Here is a 24,081-nt window from a genome sequence, read left to right as displayed (position 1 = left end):
CTAAACTGCCCTCAAAAGGGTTTTTCAATATGAGCTCAATGCACAACATTTGGAATTTAATTTTCAACACTGTCCTCTAACTCTGTGGATGCATGTAAATCTGATAGTTAGATGACTGTGCTATCTACCAACTGTGCCCAAAAAATTAGAGGCAGGGTTGAGATCTAGCTGAAACATTAACCACGTGTATACAAATTCACCTAGTGTGAAACTTTAACTCTTGATTAAAAACAATGAGATATATTTTATAGATTCTTCTGTAATAGTGTTCATACAAAGCCAGCAAGCATATCCTTTCTTGTGTCTGATGTTTAGAAGGAGAAAAATACCCCACATGTGTAGGGACAAATCTTTCCCTCTGAGACGCATGTGCCTAACTTCTATTGAAGTCATGGACAATTGTGTATGTACAATATTGCCAACCATAAGTGTTTAAAAGTCATGAATCGGCCAACAAAAAAATCATGAGATTTTCAAAAGATAAGTGTTGAGTTCTTTTAATTTGACTTCTGGTGTGGGCGCCTTTAGGGTAACACATTTTCAGGATGCTCGGGAACCATGAGGCGTAAACATTTACTTTTTCACGAATATCTTAGAATCTCAAGTAAGGCTTGGTCTATGTTGAAAAGTTATGCCGCCAAAGCTATGTTGGTTAGGGGTATGACAATACCACACTTCTGACCAACATAGCTATGACGACAAACCTTTCAGTGCAGATGCAGCTATGTCAACAGAAGAGGGCTTAGTGAGCCTAGCATAATTCCAGCAGATGGAGATTTAAGGAAGTCACTGAATATCATGACTCACCAGAAAATCTTGAGAGTTGGCAAACTATCTGAAGGATTTGTACTACATATGCAAGTACAAAATCATACATGCCAAGAATTTACTACTACTTGAAGAAATATACATAAAAATTGAATAGTCCTCTATCAGAGCAGTTCTAGTTCTCTAAAAGCAACCCCACGTTATTCCTGGTGTAGGAGATCCTCAAAAGTGTGATCTTTTATTAAGGAAAAAGACACAAACAAGCATTGCCTCCTAAAAGATTTTACTAATAGAATTCTCAGTCAAAGCAATTAATATTTTGGTGTTAACTGGAGTGAAGCATCAATACACAGTTTTCCCCAACTAAAAAAAGCTACATGAAGCATCGAGTAACTTTTCTAATTATAGTGCAACAAAAATGTACTTGATCATTTTCTTTCAAAGGAGCAAATGTGGCTGAAGACATTTTCTTCTCCAGTGGAGGTTAATAACAAAGTGACTCTTTGGAAAAAGATTTTATCTCAAGGATAATTAAGCATGGGAGTTGTAATTTGAATGAATGCAATTTGAACTTCAACGCCTTTTTGTGCCACTCCTTCTCCCCCCACTAAAAACTTAATAAATTCCAAGTATTTAAATGAAAGCTAGCTTACAAAGCTAAAAATTCTGGAGGAGCACCTCTGCCTTGGTAATAGCTCATCCCTACTTTTCTAATTCTTTAGAGAATACTAAGGATATTATACATGAGACATAAAATATGCTATATACAATCTACTTATCTCAGAAATACCTTTGCCAAATACCTATATGACTTTTAGTCATAAGGTGCTGGATTTGTAAAGGCATTTAGGTGCCTATGATTTTCAAAAATACCTATCTGTATCTTTAGGTGCCTCAACACCTTTATAAATCTTGCCCTTAGTGACATATGGTAATTCTGTCTAAAATTAGTCAGAAGGAATAAATTCAGCGTCAGTGTATTAGTCTCATAGTATTCCATATGGTGCAATACTAAGATTACCATTAGTTTAGTAGTATAAAACAGTTTTGTATCAAAGGGATTATTAGGATGCCTGCCTTTTCCAAGTATATATTCATAAAATAAGATTGATAAACATGCTCCAAAATTCGTTATTTCTTCTTTACATACCACCTCACTTTAAAGGAAAAAATAGAAGAAGCTTGTTCGAAAAATCAGAGCACTTTTTAGGTAAAATGCTTGTATCCTTCATTTGTCACTAGTCTGAAAAGAGGAAAAATTAAAGAAACTAGCAATTCCAAGATAACTAGATGAACAACTTAGAACTATTTACAGAACAGAATTGCCCTGTTGCTGAAGACTGCTTCCAGAATACAGGTGTTATTCAGTCGATGACCTCTAGCAAAAGCACACACACTGTGCATTATAAACATAGGATATGCTCAGCCCCGAAGACCCTCTAATGAGACCGTTTGGAATAATCAATCTATAGGATCATCTATTGATGGAATTAAAGTAAGAGAAGAATAAGAGATTGAATCCAAGTCAAATAAAAAGGTAACTCACTCTGAAGACAATCAGGATAGGCCTCTCTCTGGAGAAGGAGCAAATGGTGAGCACTAAGACCTCTTGATAAAGATAACATAGGTGCAAATTTTAGGAGGAACCTCAAATGGGCCTGACAACCAGCCTTATGGAAAGTAAGGTTTCAATGACTATATATTGATAGATGTCAATAATTCCTCCATCTTCTTTCATATAATGATGACAGGGTAGGAGGGAGGATTACACCAATTATAAGAATAAACACAAAGGAGATCCCACTGGCTCAGAAATGTACAAAAGTATTTTTCTGAAGCACAGCATTAAGACCCCAGCAAACAAGGACCACTTCCTGAACATGCTGAAGAGATGCTAACTTAAAGAACATTGCTGAGAAACAGTTAAGACCCATTCTGCTCTTCAACCTGCCATCCAGGAAACAGAATGCTCTTCAGGTCAAGATACCTGTATACTACAAATCATAGGAACTGCTATACTGAATCAGAACAGTAGTCCATCTATCCCAGAATCCAGGCTTTGACAGTCAACAGTACCAGCTGCTTTAAAGGAAGCAACCCTGCTGTAGCCAAGTATTCCAGAGGATTTTGGCATCTTTACATTTTCTATTGAAAGGCCTATTTTGCAGTTACTTTTATAAATAATGGCTCCACTATTACTTCAAAACACACTTCACATCTTCCTTGCTTAAATGCTTTAAGAGCCATTCTGCCCATAAGAGTGATTTACAGGGCAATGTTACAGGCATTAGACTACTTCGAAACAGCGACTTAAGCAGTTTTCCACTCAAAGCTATTTTTAAAAAAAAAAAATCACGTACATACTTCTAATTCCTCCTATGGATTGAGGTGCCTGCTGTTAAGCTATTCAAGCACAACCAAAGATCTCTGCCAACCTGAGTAGCCACACCTGTTTTCTCCCGGATGTTAACGGGCTGGGCGTCCCTCTTATTTTGTGCTGAAGACAGATTAAATCTGCAGTCAAAATCGGTTAACAAATATTCACTTGAGGGGTGATCCCGTCTCAAGAACTGCCTATAATTTTGTGCATTCACACAACTCCCGAGGGCTGAGTTTCAGTCAGAAAGCCAACATACATACATACTCAAGTAAAAAAAGTACCCCAAATAAAATTCAGTATTGATCAGGTTCTCAAGTGATGGGATATGCCTGCCATTTCTCTGGGTTAATCTGGGCTTCCATATACATTAGGTTCAACAATATTTTTGAGGTTGACTGAAGGTCTAAACTATAGAACTGGCCAGTGTTCTCCCAACTCATTTGCTGCTTTTAGTGCCAGTATGGTCTTACTGAAGTGCCTTGGTGTTGGTGAGGCAGTCACCAACAGCATGATGTCAAACTGCCTGGGGACTAGTGCAAGCCTGAAAGGGAGATCTCTATTAGTGGCAAGTGAAGCCTCCCAGCTTACAAAGGGAAGCTTGTCCTTGTTATCTACAATGCCCTTCATGGCCTCTTCTCATATGCATCAGAGCACGGAGTGAATTCAAGCAAAGCTTTGAAAGACAGTCTCAGGGATGGAGCTTCAGGGATTGAAGGGCCACTAACCTCATGTACTTGAGAAGTTTTAGTGGACGCTTAGAGCAGTCTGTCATGACAGCAATGCCATAATTTCCCTGAGCTATGTCTCCTACCCCAACCTTCTCCCACATAAAAGGAAATCCTGCAGCCATTTCAAAGTCAAAAGCAATGCAGGAAGCATAACTAGCAGACTGTTGTTACTAAGGGGTTAATTCATCTGATTCTCCTTTGTTTTCTTGACCAGGGAATTCCTCGGAGAACGGTTACTTTTTATGGGAAAGGAAGTGTTCTGGATCTACCTGCACAGTAGGTATCTATAGTACCTGCATTTTCCCTGATATGCAGCTTTTAAAGTTTGGATGTATTCACGGTGAGAGGGTAAACTGAGACCTATTTGCTAAATGGAACTAACTATCAGCTCTCCAAAAGAAAGCGGGCAGAGGATCTCTTTGATGTGAGTTTCCAAGGATGAAGTTTGGGGGTTCTTTTTTAAATGAAAATTTTGATTACTTGTTTCATTAGGTTTTTCTATCTCCCTTACAGGTACTCGAGATAGAGCAAGAAACAGTTTCTCCACAAGGGTACAGAACTCGTTCAACAGGAGAAACTTAAGTCAATATTTATTAAGTGAAATAGGTCATGCAGATGTCTGAGTTCACAACATTAACACGAAAAGAAAAGGAGTACTAGTGGCACCTTAGAGACTAACCAATTTATTTGAGCATAAGCTTTCATGAGCTACAGCTCACTTCATCGGATGCATATTGTGGAAAATACAGAAAATGTTTTTATACACACAGATCATGAAAAAATGGGTGTTTATCACTACAAAAGGTTTTCTCTCCCCCCACCCCACTCTCCTGCTGGTAATAGCTTATCTAAAATGATCACTCTCCTTACAATGTGTATGATAATCTAGGTAGGCCATTTCCAGCACAAATCCAGGGTTTAACAAGAACGTCTGAGGAACAGTAACATGATACAGTTCTGTGGTGACCGAGAATCCTATTTTCGACATCTCCTACTCAAGGAATATTTCCAACACACCTCTGAACAACATACTAATCCACAGAGACCTCCCTACCAACACTACAAAAAGAAGGATTCTAGGTGGACTCCTCCTGAAGGTCGAGATAGCAGACTGGACTTCTACATAGAGTGCTTCCGCCGACGTGCACGGGCTGAAATTGTGGAAAAGCAGCATCACTTGCCCCACAACCTCAGCCGTGCAGAACACAATGCCATCCACAGCCTCAGAAACAATTCTGACATCATAATCAAAAAGGCTGACAAAGGAGGTGCTGTTGTCATCATGAATAGGTCGGAATATGAACAAGAGGCTGCTCGGCAGCTCTCCAACACCACTTTCTACAAGCCATTACCCTCTGATCCCACTGAGAGTTACCAAAAGAAACTACACCATTTGCTGAAGAAACTCCCTGAAAAAGCACAAGATCAAATCCGCACAGACACACCCCTGGAACCCCGACCTGGGATATTCTATCTGCTTCCCAAGATCCATAAACCTGGAAATCCTGGGCGCCCCATCATCTCAGTCATTGGCACCCTGACAGCAGGATTGTCTGGCTATGTAGACTCCCTCCTCAGGCCCTACGCTACCAGCACTCCCAGCTATCTTCGAGACACCACTGACTTCCTGAGGAAACTACAATCCATCGGTGATCTTCCTGATAACACCATCCTGGCCACTATGGATGTAGAAGCTCTCTACACCAACATTCCACACAAAGATGGACTACAAGCTATCAGGAACAGTATCCCCGATAATGTCACGGCTAACCTGGTGGCTGAACTTTGTGACTTTGTCCTTACCCATAACTATTTTACATTTGAGGACAATGTATACCTTCAAATCAGCAGCACTGCTATGGGTACCCGCATGGCCCCACAGTATGCCAACATTTTTATGGCTGACTTCGAACAACGCTTCCTCAGCTCTCGTCCCCTAATGCCCCTACTCTACTTGCGCTATATTGATGACATCTTCATCATCTGGACCCATGGAAAAGAAGCCCTTGAAGAATTCCACCATGATTTCAACAATTTCCATCCCACCATCAACCTCAGCCTGGTCCAGTCCACACAAGAGATCCACTTCCTGGACACTACAGTGCTAATAAACGATGGTCACATAAACACCACCCTCTACCGGAAACCTACTGACCGCTATTCCTACCTACATGCCTCCAGCTTTCACCCTGACCACACGACATGATCCATTGTCTACAGCCAAGCTCTGCGATACAACCGCATTTGCTCCAAACGCTCAGACAGAGACAAACACCTACAAGATCTCTATCAAGCATTCTTATAACTACAATACCCACCTGCGGAAGTGAAGAAACAGATTGATAGAGCCAGAAGAGTTCCCAGAAGTCACCTACTACAGGACAGGCCTAACAAAGAAAATAACAGAACGCCACTAGCCGTCACCTTCAGCCCCCAACTAAAACCCCTCCAACGCATTATCAAGGATCTACAACCTATTCTGAAGGACGACCCAACACTCTTACAAATCTTGGGAGACAGGCCAGTCCTTGCCTACAGACAGCCCCTCAACCTGAAGCGAATACTCACCAGCAACCACATACCACACAACAGAACCACTAACCCAGGAACCTATCCTTGCAACAAAGCCCGTTGCCAACTGTGTCCACATATCTATTCAGGGGACACCATCACAGGGCCTAATAACTTCAGCCATACTATCAGAGACTCATTCACCTGCACATCTACCAATGTGATATATGCCATCATGTGCCAGCAATGCCCCTCTCCCATGTACATTGGTCAAACTGGACAGCCTCTATGTAAAAGAATAAATGGACACAAATCAGATGTCAAGAATTATAACATTCATAAACCAGTCGCAGAACACTTCAATCTCTCTGGTCACTCGATTTCTGATCTCAAAATGACTATCCTTCAACAAAAAAACTTCAAAAACAGACTCCAATGAGAGACTGCTGAATTGGAATTAATTTGCAAATTGGATACAATTAACTTAGGCTTGAATAGAGACTGGGAATGGTTGAGTCATTATAAAAAGTAACCTATTCCCCCCCCCCCCCCCCCCCCCCCCCCCGTTCCTCAGACGTTCTTGTTAAACCCTGGATTTGTGCTGGAAATGGCCCACCTTGATTATCATACACATTGTAAGGAGAGTGATCACTTTAGATAAGCTATTACCAACAGGAGAGTGGGTTTGGGGCAGGGAGGGGGGAGAAAACCTGGATTTGTGCTGGAAATGGCCCACCTTGATTATCATACACATTGTAAGGAGAGTGATCACTTTAGATAAGCTATTACCAGCAGGAGAGTGGGGTGGTGGGAGAGAAAACCTTTTGTAGTGATAAACACCCATTTTTTCATGGTCTGTGTGTATAAAAACATCTTCTGTATTTTCCACAGTATGCATCCGATGAAGTGAGTTGTAGCTCATGAAAGCTTATGCTCAAATAAATTGGTTAGTCTCTAAGGTGCCACAAGTACTCCTTTTCTTTTTGCGAATACAGACTAACACGACTGTTACTCTGAAACCTAACATTAACACGAGCATTTCTAAACATGACTTCTGTCTGAGTCCAAGATTTTACATGTATTAAGCAGAAGGGACATTCATTTTAAAAGGATTCGGATATTGCTTTTAGGAGTGCAAGAGATTTGCTTGAACTTTTACATGCTGGGAGACTATTTATGAAAGTAATTAGAGAATATTGAATTAGAAGAGGGCTACCTCCAGAACAAATAATGACTTTTTATCTTACTCAGTTGACTATAGCTTTGCTATATATTCAATAGTGATAATTAAAATCACCATCTAATTTAGCTCTGGGTTACACGAGAGGTAGAGAAGTTGCTCAACTCCTGTATTTGTTTTCTGTTGGCATGTTGCAGTAGTGAGGTCACTTTAGACCAAGGTCTGATGAAGGCCTTGATTATTCAGTTCCCTGCAACAGGCCGGGGTGAAGCTGGGGATAAGACACAGAAGCAGTGGTCTGTGCTGGGCTGATCACCTATACTTGTGAAGAGTTTTTGGATGGCCTTGCTTGTAAAACAAAGTGCTATAAAAATGATGAGTAGGAGAAGAGGGAGGCAAGTGCATTATTTGCAGTACTTCTGCTCAGATGTGGTTTTGGCTTCCATATTTGAGCAAGGCTTTTGCTACTATCCACGAAGAGATCCCCAACATGGAACAGTGGTAGGTACAAGAGCTAAAAAGGTACAATAGCCTTTGCTCAATGCATGTGGGTTATACTTACAGAATGGGGGACTCAAGGCTGCAAAAGACTTAGCGGACACGGTCGATAGCCAACTCCCAATGCTGCTCTGAAAAGGCCTACTGTGATCCTTGAACTAGTGGAGTAGGAGGTTATATTATCTATATATATGGCACTGGTGAGATGCTGCTCGTGTCCAGTTCTGTTATCCAGACTTGGAAGGGATATTGAAAAATGGAAAGGGTTCAGAGAAGAGCCATAAGAATGAGAGGTGGATTGGAAAACATGCCTTACAGCAGGAGACTTAAGGAGCGCCATCTATTTATCTCTTTATTCATCTATTTATATTTAAGTGGAGAAGATCTGATAGTAGAAGGCTCTTTAATCTAACCTACAAAAGCATATCAAGATCCAATCGCTGAATTTGAAGCTAGACAAGTTCAAACTGGAAATAAAAAATAAAATAGAAAAATTGTGCCATAACACTAAGGATAATTAAATACTAGAACATTTTATTAAGGAGTATGGTAATTATCCATTACTTGGAAGCTTTAAATCAAAATTGGGTGTCTTTCTAAAAAGATGTGGATGTACTAAAGCACAAGTTATTGGGCTGGATGCAGGAATCAACAGGTGAAGATCTAAGATCTGTGTTACAAAGGAAGTCAGACTAGATGATGACAGTGTTCCTTTCTGTCCTTTAAACCTATTAATCAACAAAGCTGAATGCCTGAAGCAGAGAATGCAAGATAAATTCCAGGTTCTCCCTGGAGACTCATCTGATGAATGGGTCAAATTGGAAATACACAGATGCCTCATATGGTGATAGCTGAGTCAGAAAGATTAGTTTTTCACTGTGTGACCTATATATTTCATGCAGAAATTATTTATCTGATTAAAGTAAATAACTATTCTACACAAAGCAGGAAGCTACTTTGTTTTAAAGTACATAAAGAAAGCACTTGGAAGCAGGGATATGCACTACATGAATAAATTCCAACTAGTTTTGTTTTAGAGTATTGAGAGTACAACTTGTATCATTCTGATACACGTTACTGAATTACAGCACATCTGGGGCAGAATAAATGCTATGAATGTATTGTGAAGGATGAACAGGGTTCATTGACAAATGCAGAAGTGTATTACTTGCATATGAAAGGAGAACATTAAGTAACAGATGGATTTGCTCAATATGCTTAAAGAACAACTAAGCAATCGACCAATATGAAACATGATGAAACCTCCCATGCTTGACAAGAAAATTGCTCATTGATAACCATTTTCTTAGTACTAGAAGTTGTACAAAATTTAAGGCATGGAAAGTCTTACCTGCAAACATATAGCCAGGTTAACTCTACAGCCAAATGATGTGCTAACAGCCCGCGGATGGAGACCCAGGTCTTTAAATAATTTTGAAAATGACTGAGTGAGAGCTATTCGGGGCCGTTCTTCTGCCACGACGACACATGTCCGTACACGTGAGAGGTCCAGTCCCCTTCCCTAGGAAGAATTTATAACGTAGTGAAAGCTACAGTTAATCAATTTTGAAATTGTGCATCAAAACATGTGTTAAACACACTGTGAAACAAAACATGAACACAAAAATATAGGATTATAATACTCCGATTCTAGCCTTTCATGGAAGCTGGATGGCCAACTGACACATTTATGGCTGATGTAGAACAGACCTACTTGCCTGGAATTTCTTCCCTAGCATTTACGAGGAAATGGATCACAAAAAAGTTTTGGAGGGAAAATATGTTAGTAACAAGTAACAGCTCAGGACTCCAATGACCAGTGAACTGGAAGAGTTAACTATCCTAGGAAAAAACTGACTGGAGAATTATTAAAGACACAAGGGCGTGGAGGCAGTGTACACACCCTGAGCTCTACCTAATAGGGTTTCAGCAGAATAATGGGAATTCTGAATCATTAAAGGAAGGTCTGGCATTTTACAGCTAGTTGCATGTGAGAGGCTATCAAAACACTGACATCAGAAACGTTACAAGTTTTACATATACAAATTTCTGCATTTGTTATAATTTATTGAAACTGGAAGAAATTTAAGAGCAATGGAAACAAATCAACCAAAATAAGTCTCTGTTGTAGTGGCTGGTGCTGGTTAGGCTTTACTTTAGTGCTGCATTTCCCAATCTAGGGTAGGGGCAACAGGTGCTACAATAGTTGGAGTGATGAAAATAGGACAGAAGAATGAATCAACGTGTTCCCTAGATACATGAAGACACAATCCAAACAAGTTACTGTGTCCGCCAATATCACACACAGCAGGTTGCTCCTTGAAAGCCACCCATCTTCTACCTCCCAGTTCTCATAGTGGCCTTAACATACAGGCACCAGGCCCACCCTCCGGAGCTTCTTTCTCTGCTCTCACGGCACTCAGCTTAGCCATGCGGTGGCAGCAATGGCAGCTCTCCCATCAGCATGAGAGTGAGATTTCAGCTTCCAGATGTTGGACAAAGGGAAGCAGCAGGGACGAAGAGTCCACAAAAAACATGTGAAAGAACAAACTTTTAAAAAATAATGTAAAGAGAAACACGAAAAAACACAGAAAACAGACAAAAGGGGGGAGGGAGAAAGTAAACAGAAAGAAGGCGAGACAACAGCCAGTGTGTCTGAACACATTTGGAAGACGACGTAGTAGGAGCACATATTTGCCAATCCATTTGGGCTTGGGATTCGACTAAAAGGTGGGAACTGTTCTATGCAAGCTGTAAGCCTGAATCACTATAAGATGCATCTATAGGTACAAAAGGATACGGCCTAATTGCAAAAAAAAAAAGAAAAAAAAAGAAAAAGGAGATGGAAGGAAGAAAATATTTAACCACAAAAACACGGTCTGGATCCAAGCTCGTCTGCTTCACATTTACACCACAATACCTTCCTAAATTACTCTAGTTCTGAAAAAGATATATAGCTCTCAGTAAATGAAGGCAGATACTGACATCTGATAAGTTAAACCCCTTTGTAACTGAAGAGAAAAAAAATAGATCTTTTAAAAGCAGTTACTGTTAGTTAGCAGAACTGGCAACAGAACGCATAGCAAAAAATTTAGCAGGTTCATAACAAAAGCATCAGTATATCCCAGACCCCAAGCTGAAAAAGATTAGAGCATTTCTGAGTGCTCTAGCATGTCAAAACCAAACAAATATTTAACATATTTATTAGAGTAAGCTATACATACAATATGCAGTTGGCTAATACACACAGTTCTGACTTTTACAACCCTAGCAACCAGCTACAGCAATTTGGGCTGTACAATAAACACAAATCTTAAAGATTTGGAAAGCCTTAAGGAATAAATTTAACTAGGAACCTCATAATCTGGAAAAGGGCTAGGGAGCAGCAGGTGGCAAAAACTAATATACAGCCTTTGGCAAGGAATTATACTGGCTGTATTGAAGATTTCCCTTACTCTCTGATTATCTTCTCCTCAATGAATGGATTTAACACACACTTATTGAGCAGAGAACATTCCTAAATGCTACAGAAATGTCACACTTGGAAGAAAAATGGAATTCCTCACCTTCAGTGATTCTGTTTGTGAACCGAGTCCCTTGGTACAAAGCTCCATGACTGAATAGGAACAAAAAGTGTCCCTCACTTTGTACTGACTCACAGCTAGAAGCCATAGAGCAGGATTGGTCTCCAATTCTGAGGGAGGAATCAGAATAGACTGGTGTCCTGAATAAACGCTGCAAAAATATAAGATTTGTTAATACAGGCTAGAATTCTGTAGATGAGATGATTGTAAACTAAAAAGGGTATTCTCACTTAAGTGTAAACTTTAACATCAAGTATTAGGCACAATATGTTTATATCTCACTAACACTGCACAGTTGTCACAGCTTTATGTTAAGGGCCAAATCCTGCCCTTTGTTACACCCATATAATTCAAGTGAAATGAGTGGAAATGTAGGCAGAACCTAGTCCTAAATTACTAAAACCTACAAAATACAGGTGGCCCTTACTGCTAGAAACTCATGGAAGAGCACACAGATACCTGGGTTAGTAGCATGTAAAATACGCATCTGCTGATAAAAGATTATGGTTGGTTATTACTATTTAAACATTTCCTGGACAGAAAATACAATACCTTTTACTCACCAAAGAACTGACCCCACTCCCATGGAAATAAACAGGAGCTTTGCCATCATTTTCAAGGGGCCAGGATCAGGCACCAAATTAAAAGTAAATTATGCATTTTTAAATTCTCTCCACAAAATGTTATGAACTTTTAAAAATGAAATCCCAGAGCTCTATTGTACTGTATATACAATATTGTCTATTGGCTCCCCAGTGCACAGTAATACTGAGATGCAGGCACTTGGTAATGTCCCTGTGCCAAAGGTACAGCACTAATTGTTGCAGTATCATCGTAGTCACTGACAAATTCTTCTTCAGAAGTGTTTCCTACATTGACAGTTCTCTCCTGTGTGCCCTGTGACTACCAGACGGGCAGATTTCCCCATCAGTTTTACAGTTTTTACTCACACATCTTAATCTGTGATTTGTGCATCTTTCAGCTTTGACATGTCACAACAGAATACAATAAAAGATGAAAACCAGAAGGGTTCTCACAAAGGGTAAGTTTAGAGGCAGTCAGCTCCAGGAGTCACTCAATGCTGTTGAGGGGAGAGCACTGGTGCTGGAAGGCATGTTTAGCCCTTTGGAGACCAGAGGAGGCTCTGGCTCTTCTGAAACTTGAAAATCCTTCAGTACCACAAACTTTCCCAGTACTTAGAAGGGGTGCGCTATAAATTCCGAATACGAGCAGAGAGCATCAAGGTTGACGGTGCCAACATGTCCACTACTGACAAATTCTGTGCTGAAGTGAGAAACTTCAAGGAAACCAGTGCTAATAAGACTTGTAGCGTAAGAGCTGGTGCTGAAATAACTGCTGGTTGCTTTGCATCCCAGGATAGTACCAAAGCCTTGGTACTGTGCTCCCTCAGAGCTCCCAGGGTACCTGATTTGTGACATGGGGTCTTCCTAAAATGGTAGTGTTGAGGTGAGTTGGACCTCTTAGTGGAAATGTCCATCAGGGATCTGTCCCTGGCTTTCCCAGAGGAGTGTTGATCCTTTGTGGATTTAATTTTAACAGTTCTACCAGAGTCTGAAACTGAAATGACTGTCAAAGATGGAACCCAGAAGTTAGTGGATCCAGAATTCACAGAGATGCTTCTGGACTGCACTGGAACTTTTCCAGTGCGGTCTGCCCTTTCCAGATCAGAAGCTAGACACATAGAGCAATCAAACAATCTAATATGCCTCCCTTGCTTTTAAGGACTTACGCACTAAACATTTCCTGAGTATATGAGCTTTCCCAAGAGAAAACAAAGCACTTGGTAGGTCCATCATTAATCAGAATTGCTGCCTTGCAGGAGGGACAGTCTTGAAGCTGGATGACTTGTAATGGGACACCACTAAGCTATGGTGCTGGGAAAAAGATCCAAGTGAGGAAAAAAGACATAATACGGAAGGTAAAAACTTCCCCAAACAATTAACAACTATCAAAAAAATTTCCAACAGGCAACTCTTTACTGTCTAACACTAATCCATACACAATTCACAACAACAGGTAAGAAAACAGGATATGCAAAGACATGAACACCAAAGAACTGCGAGTTGAGAAGGACTGGAGCGGTAGATGGGTCTGATCTGCCCCTTTTACCCTCAGTATGGGAGCACAAGGGCACATGCATGGCCCCAAAGAACACTGCTGGACAACAGACTCCAACCCCAAGAGCATGTGCACCAAGAGTGGAATATGTATGGACAAGCACTCAAAGAGTTGATGGTGTTCAGCACCATTGAAAATGGTGCCCCTCCTGTCCCCCACTTACTTCAGTGGCTGTTTTCAGGCACTCTAGTTTGAAAGTTTTGTCCAGTCTTTATCTTGTGTGTAACAGACAGACTGAGAGAGGAGAGAGCTGCCTTGCACAAGGGAATTCTTCACTGGCTTTCTCTGAGCCCGCGGCTTTCTTCCTCAGTTATGCCAGGAGAATTGCCAGAATTCTCCTCCTCTCTTGATAGGGTGGCCAGGTGCCCAGTTTTCCACCAGAAAGTCTGGCTGAAAAGGAGACCTGACAGTGTCAGGTCAGATCTACTGACCAGACACGCAAAGACCTGTTATTGTGGGCAGGGGAGGCACCGGGTCATCACCCGCGCCAGCTACTACTCAGCCGGGGCCACCTCCTACCAGCATGAGGTGGCTGCAGCGCCCAGCAGTGGTTCTGCAGGCGAGTCCCTCCCGACCTGGGCAGGGGAGAGAAGGGAATAGCAGTGAGCAACCGGGGCAGAGGGGGAAGAGGAGTGATTGGAGGAAGGGTCCTGGGAGGAAGAGGCAGGGCAGGGACAGGACCTCGGGGGGAAGAAGTGGTTTTTAAATATTACAAAGTTGGCAACCTTATCTCATGATCTGGGACTTTTAGGGCCCCTTTATGATGCTGCAGCACTTTTATTCGCCATAAAGGGGCTTGGGGCTGGTGTAAGAATTTCACCCCAGTGCTTATCTTCAACTTAGGCCACAAAATGTAGTAGATGAAAATGGTGCCTTTCCTGCTGCAGTTTCGAAAGTTGCAATTCCAAGAAACAATGGTGTTCAAGGGGTGTTCACTGCCTCTACAGTTACATCCATTTGTTTAAGAGGAAACTTTGCAGGACCTCACTTTTGCTGTAGAAGTTACTTGATCAATGACTTCAATTGCCCATTCAGGGCTGACAGGAAGTGTGCAAGAAGAAAGCAGCTCTCATTGCACTTCCAAAACAAACATTCATATCACAACTCCACGGCACACACTGTATTCACTGAATGTGGTCTTAGGGGACTGGAAAAATACAGCTCTTATGGTCCTAATTTGCAATTTAAATCCATTCCTGCACCAAAATGGCAATTAAGTGCATCTCTATCACTGTAGAACTGGACTAAAACATTGTTACTGACCTGCACTAGCAAAGTCTCAGTTTTAGAAAATTAACTATTATTTCATTTTGGTTTATCAACACACACACACACACACATACACATACATACACTCTTCTGTATTTTGATAATTAAAGCAGAATTACTAGAGGGCTTAGCTTAGTTTGGCTAACAAATAATTCAGGAAAAATTTCATATCTGCTTTATCCTATGTTTCTGTTTTATAATTAAACCCCTCTTAACATGGAGTGTAGTAGGCTCTATTCCAATAAATGGTGGTCTACACATTAGGACAGGGATATCTTAAGTTCAGAAAGTAGTTTAATTGGATTTAGTTTTGATTTTATATTTGGAGAAAAGTGTTTGCTCTTTTAAAAACTATTATAACTTAGAGATTTAAAAATGCAATGCAAAACAAAATAGTAGGGTCAGCTTCTCAGAATGGAAGGCAAGAGCTGCAAAGAAAAATATGAAAAATCAAATCAAATCACATCATGAATTCCCCCATGAAAAAGCTAGCACAAACAGCTAAAAAGAAGAGCTTTTGGATTAGTGAACTCACATAGGCCTGATGACTCTGTTGCCATGCCTAGGATGCATCGTTCTGTGACAAAGATCCCAAGGAAACCCTGCTGGAGCATGCAGCCAGTTTATAGAGAAGTTGGTAAATCCCATTTTAAAGAATGTATTGCTCTGCTTTGCAAGGTTTCTTTTTGTTACTTTTTTATACTCTTTAGGACATAAAATAAAACGAACTTTGCAAAACCATGCAATATACCCCAGACTTACCAATGGGCTGGCTCCATGCTCCAGTGGGCTTTCCTTAATAGCTCTGACGTCACAGAATATTGCATTCTGGGGCGTCACAGCAAAGCAGGGCAGTATAACTTCTAAGAACCTACGATGGGGAAAAGAGGTTAGTTTTTGGTTGTTTGCAGAATGAATACCTCCTTCGGCCTAGTTAATGGAGGAATTAAATATGCATAGCTGAAGTGACTGAATTCAAAATTTTAACTTCTGTTTCTTATTTCAGAGACTGCATAAAGGAGCCCATTTTCTATGCCTGCTCTGTATCCAGTATGAATTGCTACCATTTGCAGCCCCTTAACCTTCAAAAATAAAGACAGTAGGAGCTGACCATGAATCTCTATGTTAGAATAGCAAGTAGTAGCGTAGTTAATGGCAATGACAATAGACTTCACAATCTGTGTATTTAACTTTACATCCAGATATCCCCCAGAGGTAAAGCATGGCATGTTAAAAGTAACAATCACCATTTGGCACGTAAGTTAGAAAGAGTAAACTGCATGCTTACTGCATGCTTAAGGCTCCAAACTGTATGCTTAAGGGGATATGCAGTACTTCTACGGAGCATCCTAAAAATGACATTCACTCCTAACAAACTAGTGTGAGATGGAAGTCAAGTCTGCGCAGCAAAATGAACCACGCTGGGTTCTCATGTCAGCTTTCTACGTATAACATAGAAATAATCCATTAGAGCTGATTATGAATTTTTGGATCAAAATGCTTGACAGAAAATTTGGTTTCCAAAAGAGAATTCAGTGTTTTCTGCAGGAAAACATCAATTTTGCTGAAGCTGTTCGCTGGCCCATTAGGGAAACTGAAGCAAAGTCAGTATGGCCCATCCCAAAACTCAGACCCTGAAAATTATGAGGGTTTTTAAGAGTAGAGAGAGGTTATACTGCATTCATCTTTTTCATTTTTGAACTCCCCCTGCCCACTGTGTGCATAGCAAGTCCCAAATTTGTAGGGTAAGCTGATTTTGGCTCTCAGTGGACGAACCAACTGAGATCAAATTAAAGAACTTTATATAAAATGCTGCCCTAATTACACAGAGCTTCCAGCTTCTCCCCAAACTAGACTCTAATAATTATTTCTGTGTTCTGTATTCAGCCCCAGATCCGCCTCTCCTCCAACCTTTCAGTTAATTAAGCAGCCCCTCCAGCCCACATCAACTGTGCACAGATAGCCACACATAATTCCTGTCCCCACATCTGCCCCACCTCCTCTGAGCACCTCTGCTCCTTCTGGAGCTGTAGGGTGTCTTCACTTCCCTTCCAGGTGTGGGGTGGCAGCTGAGGCAGGATCCTTTGCTCCTTCCCAAGCCTAGTGTTGCAGTGATGGAGAGAGGAACAGACTGACCCATTTTTCACAAGATGAAAGGTAAGGAGGAAGCACAGCTGCCCTGAGCTGCTAGGCTCTTTCCACTTTCTGTTCCTTCCCCCTTGTGAAAATGGTATTGGCTGCTCCTTTCCCCACAGTCCCTAATCCAAATTCTCTCAGGTCCAGAAGGGAAGGCAGGGAGGAGCATCTGATTGGTTGTTCTTCCCTAAAAGGCAGGCAAGTGGGGAAGGCAGCCAATTAGAGGGGGATTTCCTCTGGGCAAGTCTGAAACTTACATGAGGGTTGGAGCTTCTCATTTATTGAAAGACTAGCTCCAACACAGGCCAGAAATCACAATACTTCTGAGAGCTAACAGCACTGGGAAATATTTCCTTTTTGGTCAGGTCAACGTTAATCTGCGTTTGTTTGAGCTGACATGGTGTCTCATAGAAGTTGTAATTTGCGTGTGTCCCCCTTATCGTGGCCCCATGGTCCAATTGTATCTCCCTATCTTGCACTGCAGTCTCCCCTCGGCCTGAGCCACTATGGTATATCCTGGGAGATGTACTTTGGCCAGGCAGAATAAGGGCACAAGGCACACATGAACTACAACTCCCATGAGGAACTGTGATGGTTCACATGAACACAGATTAATGTTGAGATGACTCAAAATTCAATGTTTTGATATCGGAATGTCAAAATATTTAGTTTCAATAGACAGTAGGCAAACGAAATGTTTCAACAATTCCAAGGCTACATTTTTTTATGAACTTTTTGTTTTGTAAAAAAGTTCAAATAATTTGACGTTTTGTACCAATTGGGGATGAAAAGAAGATGTTGAAATATCAAAATTTCCTGCAAAATGATTTTTGTTCAGCTCTAGCCCCTTTGTAGACCTTGAAATAAGAGACCAGAGCAATTATCGTTTAAACCAACAAATACACTGGATCCCTTAAAAAAAAAAAAAAGAAAAGAAAAACCACACACACACACACACACACACAAAGACTGTGCTAGGATAACATTTTAAGGTATGGACCTTACGAGAGCAGTCACGGCAGCACAAGCTGTGGGATGGTATAGCTGCTCCCAGTATGTGCTAGGACTTGGACAGGTACGTGACTTGGGAGTGTAGCTTTTGCGGTTACACTCTTTTTTTGAATGCTAGCTTGACGACAGCAAGTGTGAGCGTCTCTCCTTGAGTTGGGTATCACACCCGCAGCTCCAAGCAAAGACGTGTTCTCTTTGGGAATGGCAGTGGCCTGAGCTAAAGGAACTGTGTCAGCTTACATTTAGCCCAAGAGTTGCATTTTGTAAAAACAAGCTTTTTAAAAAGGCAAAGCCTAACAAAAATGGTTTCTACACTTTGTTATTAAACAAAGAAGGTTTGCTGAAACCAAAATGCTGCCGCTCTAAAAACCTGAAAGTGAAACTGACGCATTGATTTTTCATTGTTCAAGCTCAGATAAATGCCTTCTGTTGCTTTATACCAGAACAGTTAATGTTACTATAATGATTCTCGGTGTGTCAGTTCCAGATTATAATATAGTAATTGCAACAAGCTTAAATCAGAACAAATCATTTTTTTTATATTTTCCAAGTGCTGTTTTTTCCCAAAAGGTTAATAAGAGAACAATCTCAGACTATAAGTGGATCTTATGCTAAAATAACGTGCTTGAAGTCTAATAAACACATGGTTTATGCATCTCATAAATCATAATTATCTGGTGCAAGACAAGTCCCTGTACCATTAACTTTCATTTATTTTTTTTTAGTGCTCCAAGCATCTAAACAAAGTGTTGATTCCAATAGGATGTTCACTTTTAATTATAATTTAAATAAAAACATTTATGCAACACTGTATCATTTTAATGCCTTAAGTTACCTTAATTTCAGCATGGTTTTAAAACAGCAACACTGTACTTTCAGTGAAATGTGTCAAAACATAATAATTCTAGGATCTAACATTTCTTAGTAAAGAATGATTCCAGCTACTTTTTCATAGACCTTCCCTGTACCATGTTTTCAATTTTCTTCTGTAAAGCACATCGTTTTTCATATACATCTACCTACATGTCTTAAAGTAAAGCTAAAAGTTACTGAGAATGCTTTTACTGCAACATTACACCATCCATAGGGTACAGAAATCCACAAAACTGTTAACTAAGTTATAAACTCCCCACTAAGTAGTGCTAATAAAATGTCAACATTTTTTGTGAAAATATTTTGCCAGCTTTTCAGCCAGCTCTATTATTGCCAATCAAGAATCTCTCTATTATCAAATCTCTCTATTATCAAATGCAGTTTGTTCTTTTGTTTTATGGTACAATGGAAATGAGGTTTAAAAAGTCTAAAGAGAAATCTCACCTGCAGAGGCACCAGAGGACAAACCCAAGTCCACAGTAAGGGTCCAAACAGATAGCTACTTCTCTAGAGGGGTAAAGCTCACACTGCAGCTTAATAGAACGACAAAAGGCACTAGTGGCTGCATGAGACATCTGGAAGACAAGACAGTAATTAAAATGATAAACTATGCCATTCTGCAGGTTCATTCCCAAACTACTGCCATTCCTGAAATCGGTAACAGGATGAAGGAAACAAATTAATATTAAACTTTGTGCTCAGCATGAACACACACTGTAATTTATACCTAATGTGAGTTAATTTTCTTTTAAGAGATCATCCAAATAACCATCCATGGAAAAGGAAGATAGAGAATCATAAGTTGAATAGGTAGGACATGGTCATGAGTGGTTTCAGATGTGCTTGATGTGATATTGAAAGCTAAGGAGAATGAGCTAAACTTTTACAAGCACAAAAAATAAAGATGGTAGAATTTCTATATAACATCAGTATAAGCAAAATAAAAGTATCAACTTGAATTTCTGTTGATCATCAATAACATACCCTATAATTCTTCAAAACCACAGAAAATTTTAGAATCTTCCAGACTACAATGAAATTCGATTGTATATGTGCCCAAATTGTTTGGTTACATACATGACAAGAACATTTGTTTTTAGCGTGAAATTCCTACCTTTACCCCAGCTAGCATTCCAGTTGTGGACACACTAAAATCAAGATAAGCCAGTGTGTCAGGGTTAGAAGGTTTGTAGATTTGAGCAGGCCGCTTCTTTGGCAAGTCATCTAGAATAAATAAAAAATGAAAACATGTGCACCTTATTTTAATGACAGGCAGTTCACTGCATGAATCTCTGAACCATGACAAGTTCAACTGTAAAACAAGACAGGGCAGCTCTGGCTTTAATACTTACTTACCTGTATCTAGCACAGGAGGCCACGTTCTGACATCCACTGCTGCTGCTGCCTCTCGTGACCGTAACAATTTACATATTAATTGTGTAGTCATTAAACAGGCAGAGCGACTCACCTGGGAGTTTAACAAACAAAAGGATAGAGAACACTAATTACTTCACATGTAAAACTGAGTAAGACCATGATTTATATTACAACAGGGTATGTATCTAAGTTTACCAGTGTTATTTCCTGTGAATAGGAGACAGGAACATATGTCAAAAAAGGCAGACCCTTGAAATTTCAGAGGGTATACAGGACTTTTACAAGACCAAGCAATAATTGCACTTTGCAGCAAATCGTTACATTGAAATTAACAGTGCATTAATAGGTAAAAATTGCACTTTTCCCTATATAGCATCATCCTGGGAAACCTGTAGTGAAGGTTATGACAAGAATATTCCCTAAGTGAACGCAATACGTGTTTGTTTATACAAATATTTTAATAAAATGAAAACCCAACTTTACACTTACAATGCTCCAGTGGTTTCACCTTATTAAATCAATAACTGTGTGCTAGCCACAGACCCATGATTTCTCCACTAAATCAAACAAACAGGATTCTCTGCAGGACCACTAACGACTTAACACGGACTCCATTTCAGAGAGTTCTGGTGTTTCAAACAGTAGCTCTCGAGCAGTTATTTCTCAAGTGACACAGTCAGCTTACTGTCTCCTCTTTGCCTACACTCGATTTTAGGCTCTAGAGGATTTTAGATTTACATATGGTGAGGGTTTCTCTGTCTTTGACAATGGGCAGTTATTTTACCAAATACATTACATAAAGAAAATGTGATACTGTTTGAACAAGTATTTAATATAGGGTATTTAAACAAAAGCCCAAATACATTACTGAACATTTTAAATCACAGCACAGAAACAATGTAAAACAAAGCACTTTTCCTTTCTTTCCCATTCTTTGAGGGTCTGTGAAGAGAAGTCAAGTAAGCGAAAGCGTTCCTAATGAATGTATTCTTTGTGGAATCTGAGCCACGTTTGGTTCCACTGAACCTTAAGCTGTTATCCCCAACACCTGTGCAAAGTAATAACCATTCTGTGCACTACTGTCAATACTGTCAATGTTAGCAGAATAGATATCCTTATTAGGCCTCCAGCATGGAGAAAAAGGTGATTGGAAAATCCCAAACTGAGAATGACTCACTGTGAGTTACTCTAGCACTGAACTTAGTACAAATACTTTCCCATTTTGGTCCCAAAGAGACAGTCTGGATCTACACACTGGAATATTTAACTCCCACCTTTTGTCAACATGAGAAAATCAATCCTTGAACCCCACACTTTCAGCCTCATATGCAAAAAGCTCTACCACGTGAGCTGAGAAAATTAGCAGCTATCAGCAGTAATCGTACTGATCACACCAGTGGCTTTCAACCTTTTCAGACTACTGTACCCCTTTCAGGAGTCTGATTTGTCTTGCGTACCTCCAAGTTTCACTTCACTTAGAAACTACTTGCTTACAAAATCAGACATAAAAATACAAAAGTGTCACAGCACTCTATTACGGAAACATTGCTTCCTTTCTCATGTTTAACCATATAATTATAAAATAAATCAATTGAAATATAAACACTGTACTTACATTTCAGTGTATATTATATACAGCAGTATAAACAAGTCATTGTCTGTACGAAATTTTAGTTTGTCCTGACTTCGCTAGTGCTTTTTATGTAGACTGTTGTGTAAAACTAGGCAAATATCTAGAAGAGTTGATTTTCCCCCGGAAGACCTTTGCTTACCCCCAGGGGTAGACGTACGACTGGGTGAGAACCACTGGAGCACACCATGTTCCTGGTCCAACAGCAGGTGCATGTGGGGAAGGGAGGAACAAAGACTCCACATTATAGACTCCTCCACCTCCTAAGATCTCATGAACTCTCTCTGTGGACACTTAGTGGAGAAGGGTGGTGGCAGGGCTCCTGGCAGTAGCGCTCACTCACAACATATAACACAGTATCCCAAGCCAAGATAATGTTCACTCACTCAGTACTACCTTGCATAGGCTGGGTCAAAATGTAAGCACTGAATGAGGGAAGACTGAAGGGCAGCTGCGTATTTCAGGTACCATATTATGTTAGCCAGGAGACTCAGGAAAGAGTGCAGAAGCTCTAACCCCTTCGGGTGTCCCAAGAGACATCAAATTTGGGGAGCTGAACTTCTGGCTAGCTCCCTGATGGATGGGCAGCAAACACACCTCCATTTGGATGGGACAATGGGTTTCCCCCGTCCAATTAGAGCACAGTCTGGTCCATAGTCTTTTAGACCTCTAGTAACATATAGTTAGATCACAGTAATGTTTGATTACTTTGACTACTCCCTAGGCATCTGCAAAACACAGTTCTATGGGCCAAATTCCGCTCTCAGAAGCAACTGCCATTGACTTCAAAAGGAGTTGAACTGATGGTACCGGGAGGACAGAATTTTTCCCTAGGACAGCAGCAACTCAGCAATGTATTTGCAACAGCCTCAATAGTTTAATCTCCACAAGGTCACTCCACTTCAAAATGAGAGCGAATCCTTGGGTGAAACAGAGCTGGACAGGCCTCTAAGTCAAACTGTCTTTAGTAGGGCTGGCAATTTTCAATCTTTATTTAAAAAGTTAGCCTGTTGAAAAGAGCTAAATGATCATGAGACAGCTTAGATCCACCTGAAGGTTTGCCAGACATGCCCTAGCAGTCCTCCTGGTCAATCTTGGCTATCAGAGATTGAGGGATCACTGAAGTGTTATTGCATATGCTCAGTTTTAAAACATCTCAAGAGAACACAAGACCATCACTACAATAAATAATAATGGTCCCATTAATCTGTTAATAGCAGGCCAGATTCTAACACCACATTCGTACTGAGTAGCATCTTACTTTGTAAGTGGTCCCATTAACTTCAAATGGGTCGAGATTTACAAATTTGCAGATATTCGCTTTATATCTGGGGACTACATTTGCGGATCATGGATCAGATGTGGATACAAATTTTCTATCTGTGCAGGAGTCTACAAATGGGATTACTAGCCAGAGAGTTTTGGGGCACGTCTACACTGGAAATGCTAAAGTGCTGCCATGGCAGGGCTTTATCATGGCTTGTGTGGTCGCGGCAGAGCGCTGGGAGAGAGCTCTCCCAGGGCTCTAAACAAAACCACCTCCACGAGGGGAGTAGCTCCCAGCGCTGGGGCACTGTCTACACGGGCGCTTTACAGCGCTGAAACCTGCTGCGCTCAGGGGGGGTGTTTTTTCACACTCTTGAGCGAGAAAGTTGCAGCGCTGTAAATTGCCAGTGTAGACAAGCCCTTAGAGAACTAGAGCGCCATTTAATAAAGTAGAAAACAACATCAGACATAAGAGGCCACCCCACGCACCCTTCTTGCACCAATGTGGTCAATGCGGTATCAGTGCAGCAAAGAACAAAAACAGACTAAGTAAGACTAAAAGACAAACAAACAAACAAAATCCAGGTCATCCCCCTCTGGGTAAAAGCCTGGCCACAATGTAACTTCTAAACTGTTACTCCCCAGTCAGTTTAAGAGCTGCTAACTCAACTTGTAACCGTAAATTTGTAAAAGGCTTTTACAAACATGTAAAAAGAACTACGTGGTGCGGG

The 24,081-nt window shown here is 40.6% G+C and overlaps 1 protein-coding gene across 11 annotated transcripts in view; it reads right to left on the bottom strand.

Moving 5' to 3' along the window:
- DIP2C (disco interacting protein 2 homolog C) overlaps window positions 1-24,081 on the bottom strand; it is a 486,518-nt gene that overhangs the window by 57,847 nt on the left and 404,590 nt on the right. For all 11 annotated transcript variants that reach the window (XM_037891029.2, XM_043541506.1, XM_007054120.4 and 8 more), the window contains 5 exons: window positions 20,434-20,545; window positions 20,192-20,301; window positions 19,522-19,652; window positions 11,632-11,800; window positions 9,417-9,587 (listed from right to left, as the gene is read on the bottom strand). In XM_037891029.2, coding sequence (XP_037746957.1) covers window positions 9,417-9,587; window positions 11,632-11,800; window positions 19,522-19,652; window positions 20,192-20,301; window positions 20,434-20,545 — 693 coding nt within the window. The remainder of the gene's footprint in view (window positions 1-9,416; window positions 9,588-11,631; window positions 11,801-19,521; window positions 19,653-20,191; window positions 20,302-20,433; window positions 20,546-24,081) is intronic.

Source organism: Chelonia mydas, chromosome 2, assembly GCF_015237465.2.
Source record: "Chelonia mydas isolate rCheMyd1 chromosome 2, rCheMyd1.pri.v2, whole genome shotgun sequence".
In the NCBI taxonomy this organism is placed as follows: Eukaryota; Metazoa; Chordata; order Testudines; family Cheloniidae; genus Chelonia; species Chelonia mydas.
The sequence above is the reverse complement of the archived record's forward strand: the minus strand, read 5'-3'. Positions and strand labels throughout refer to the sequence as shown.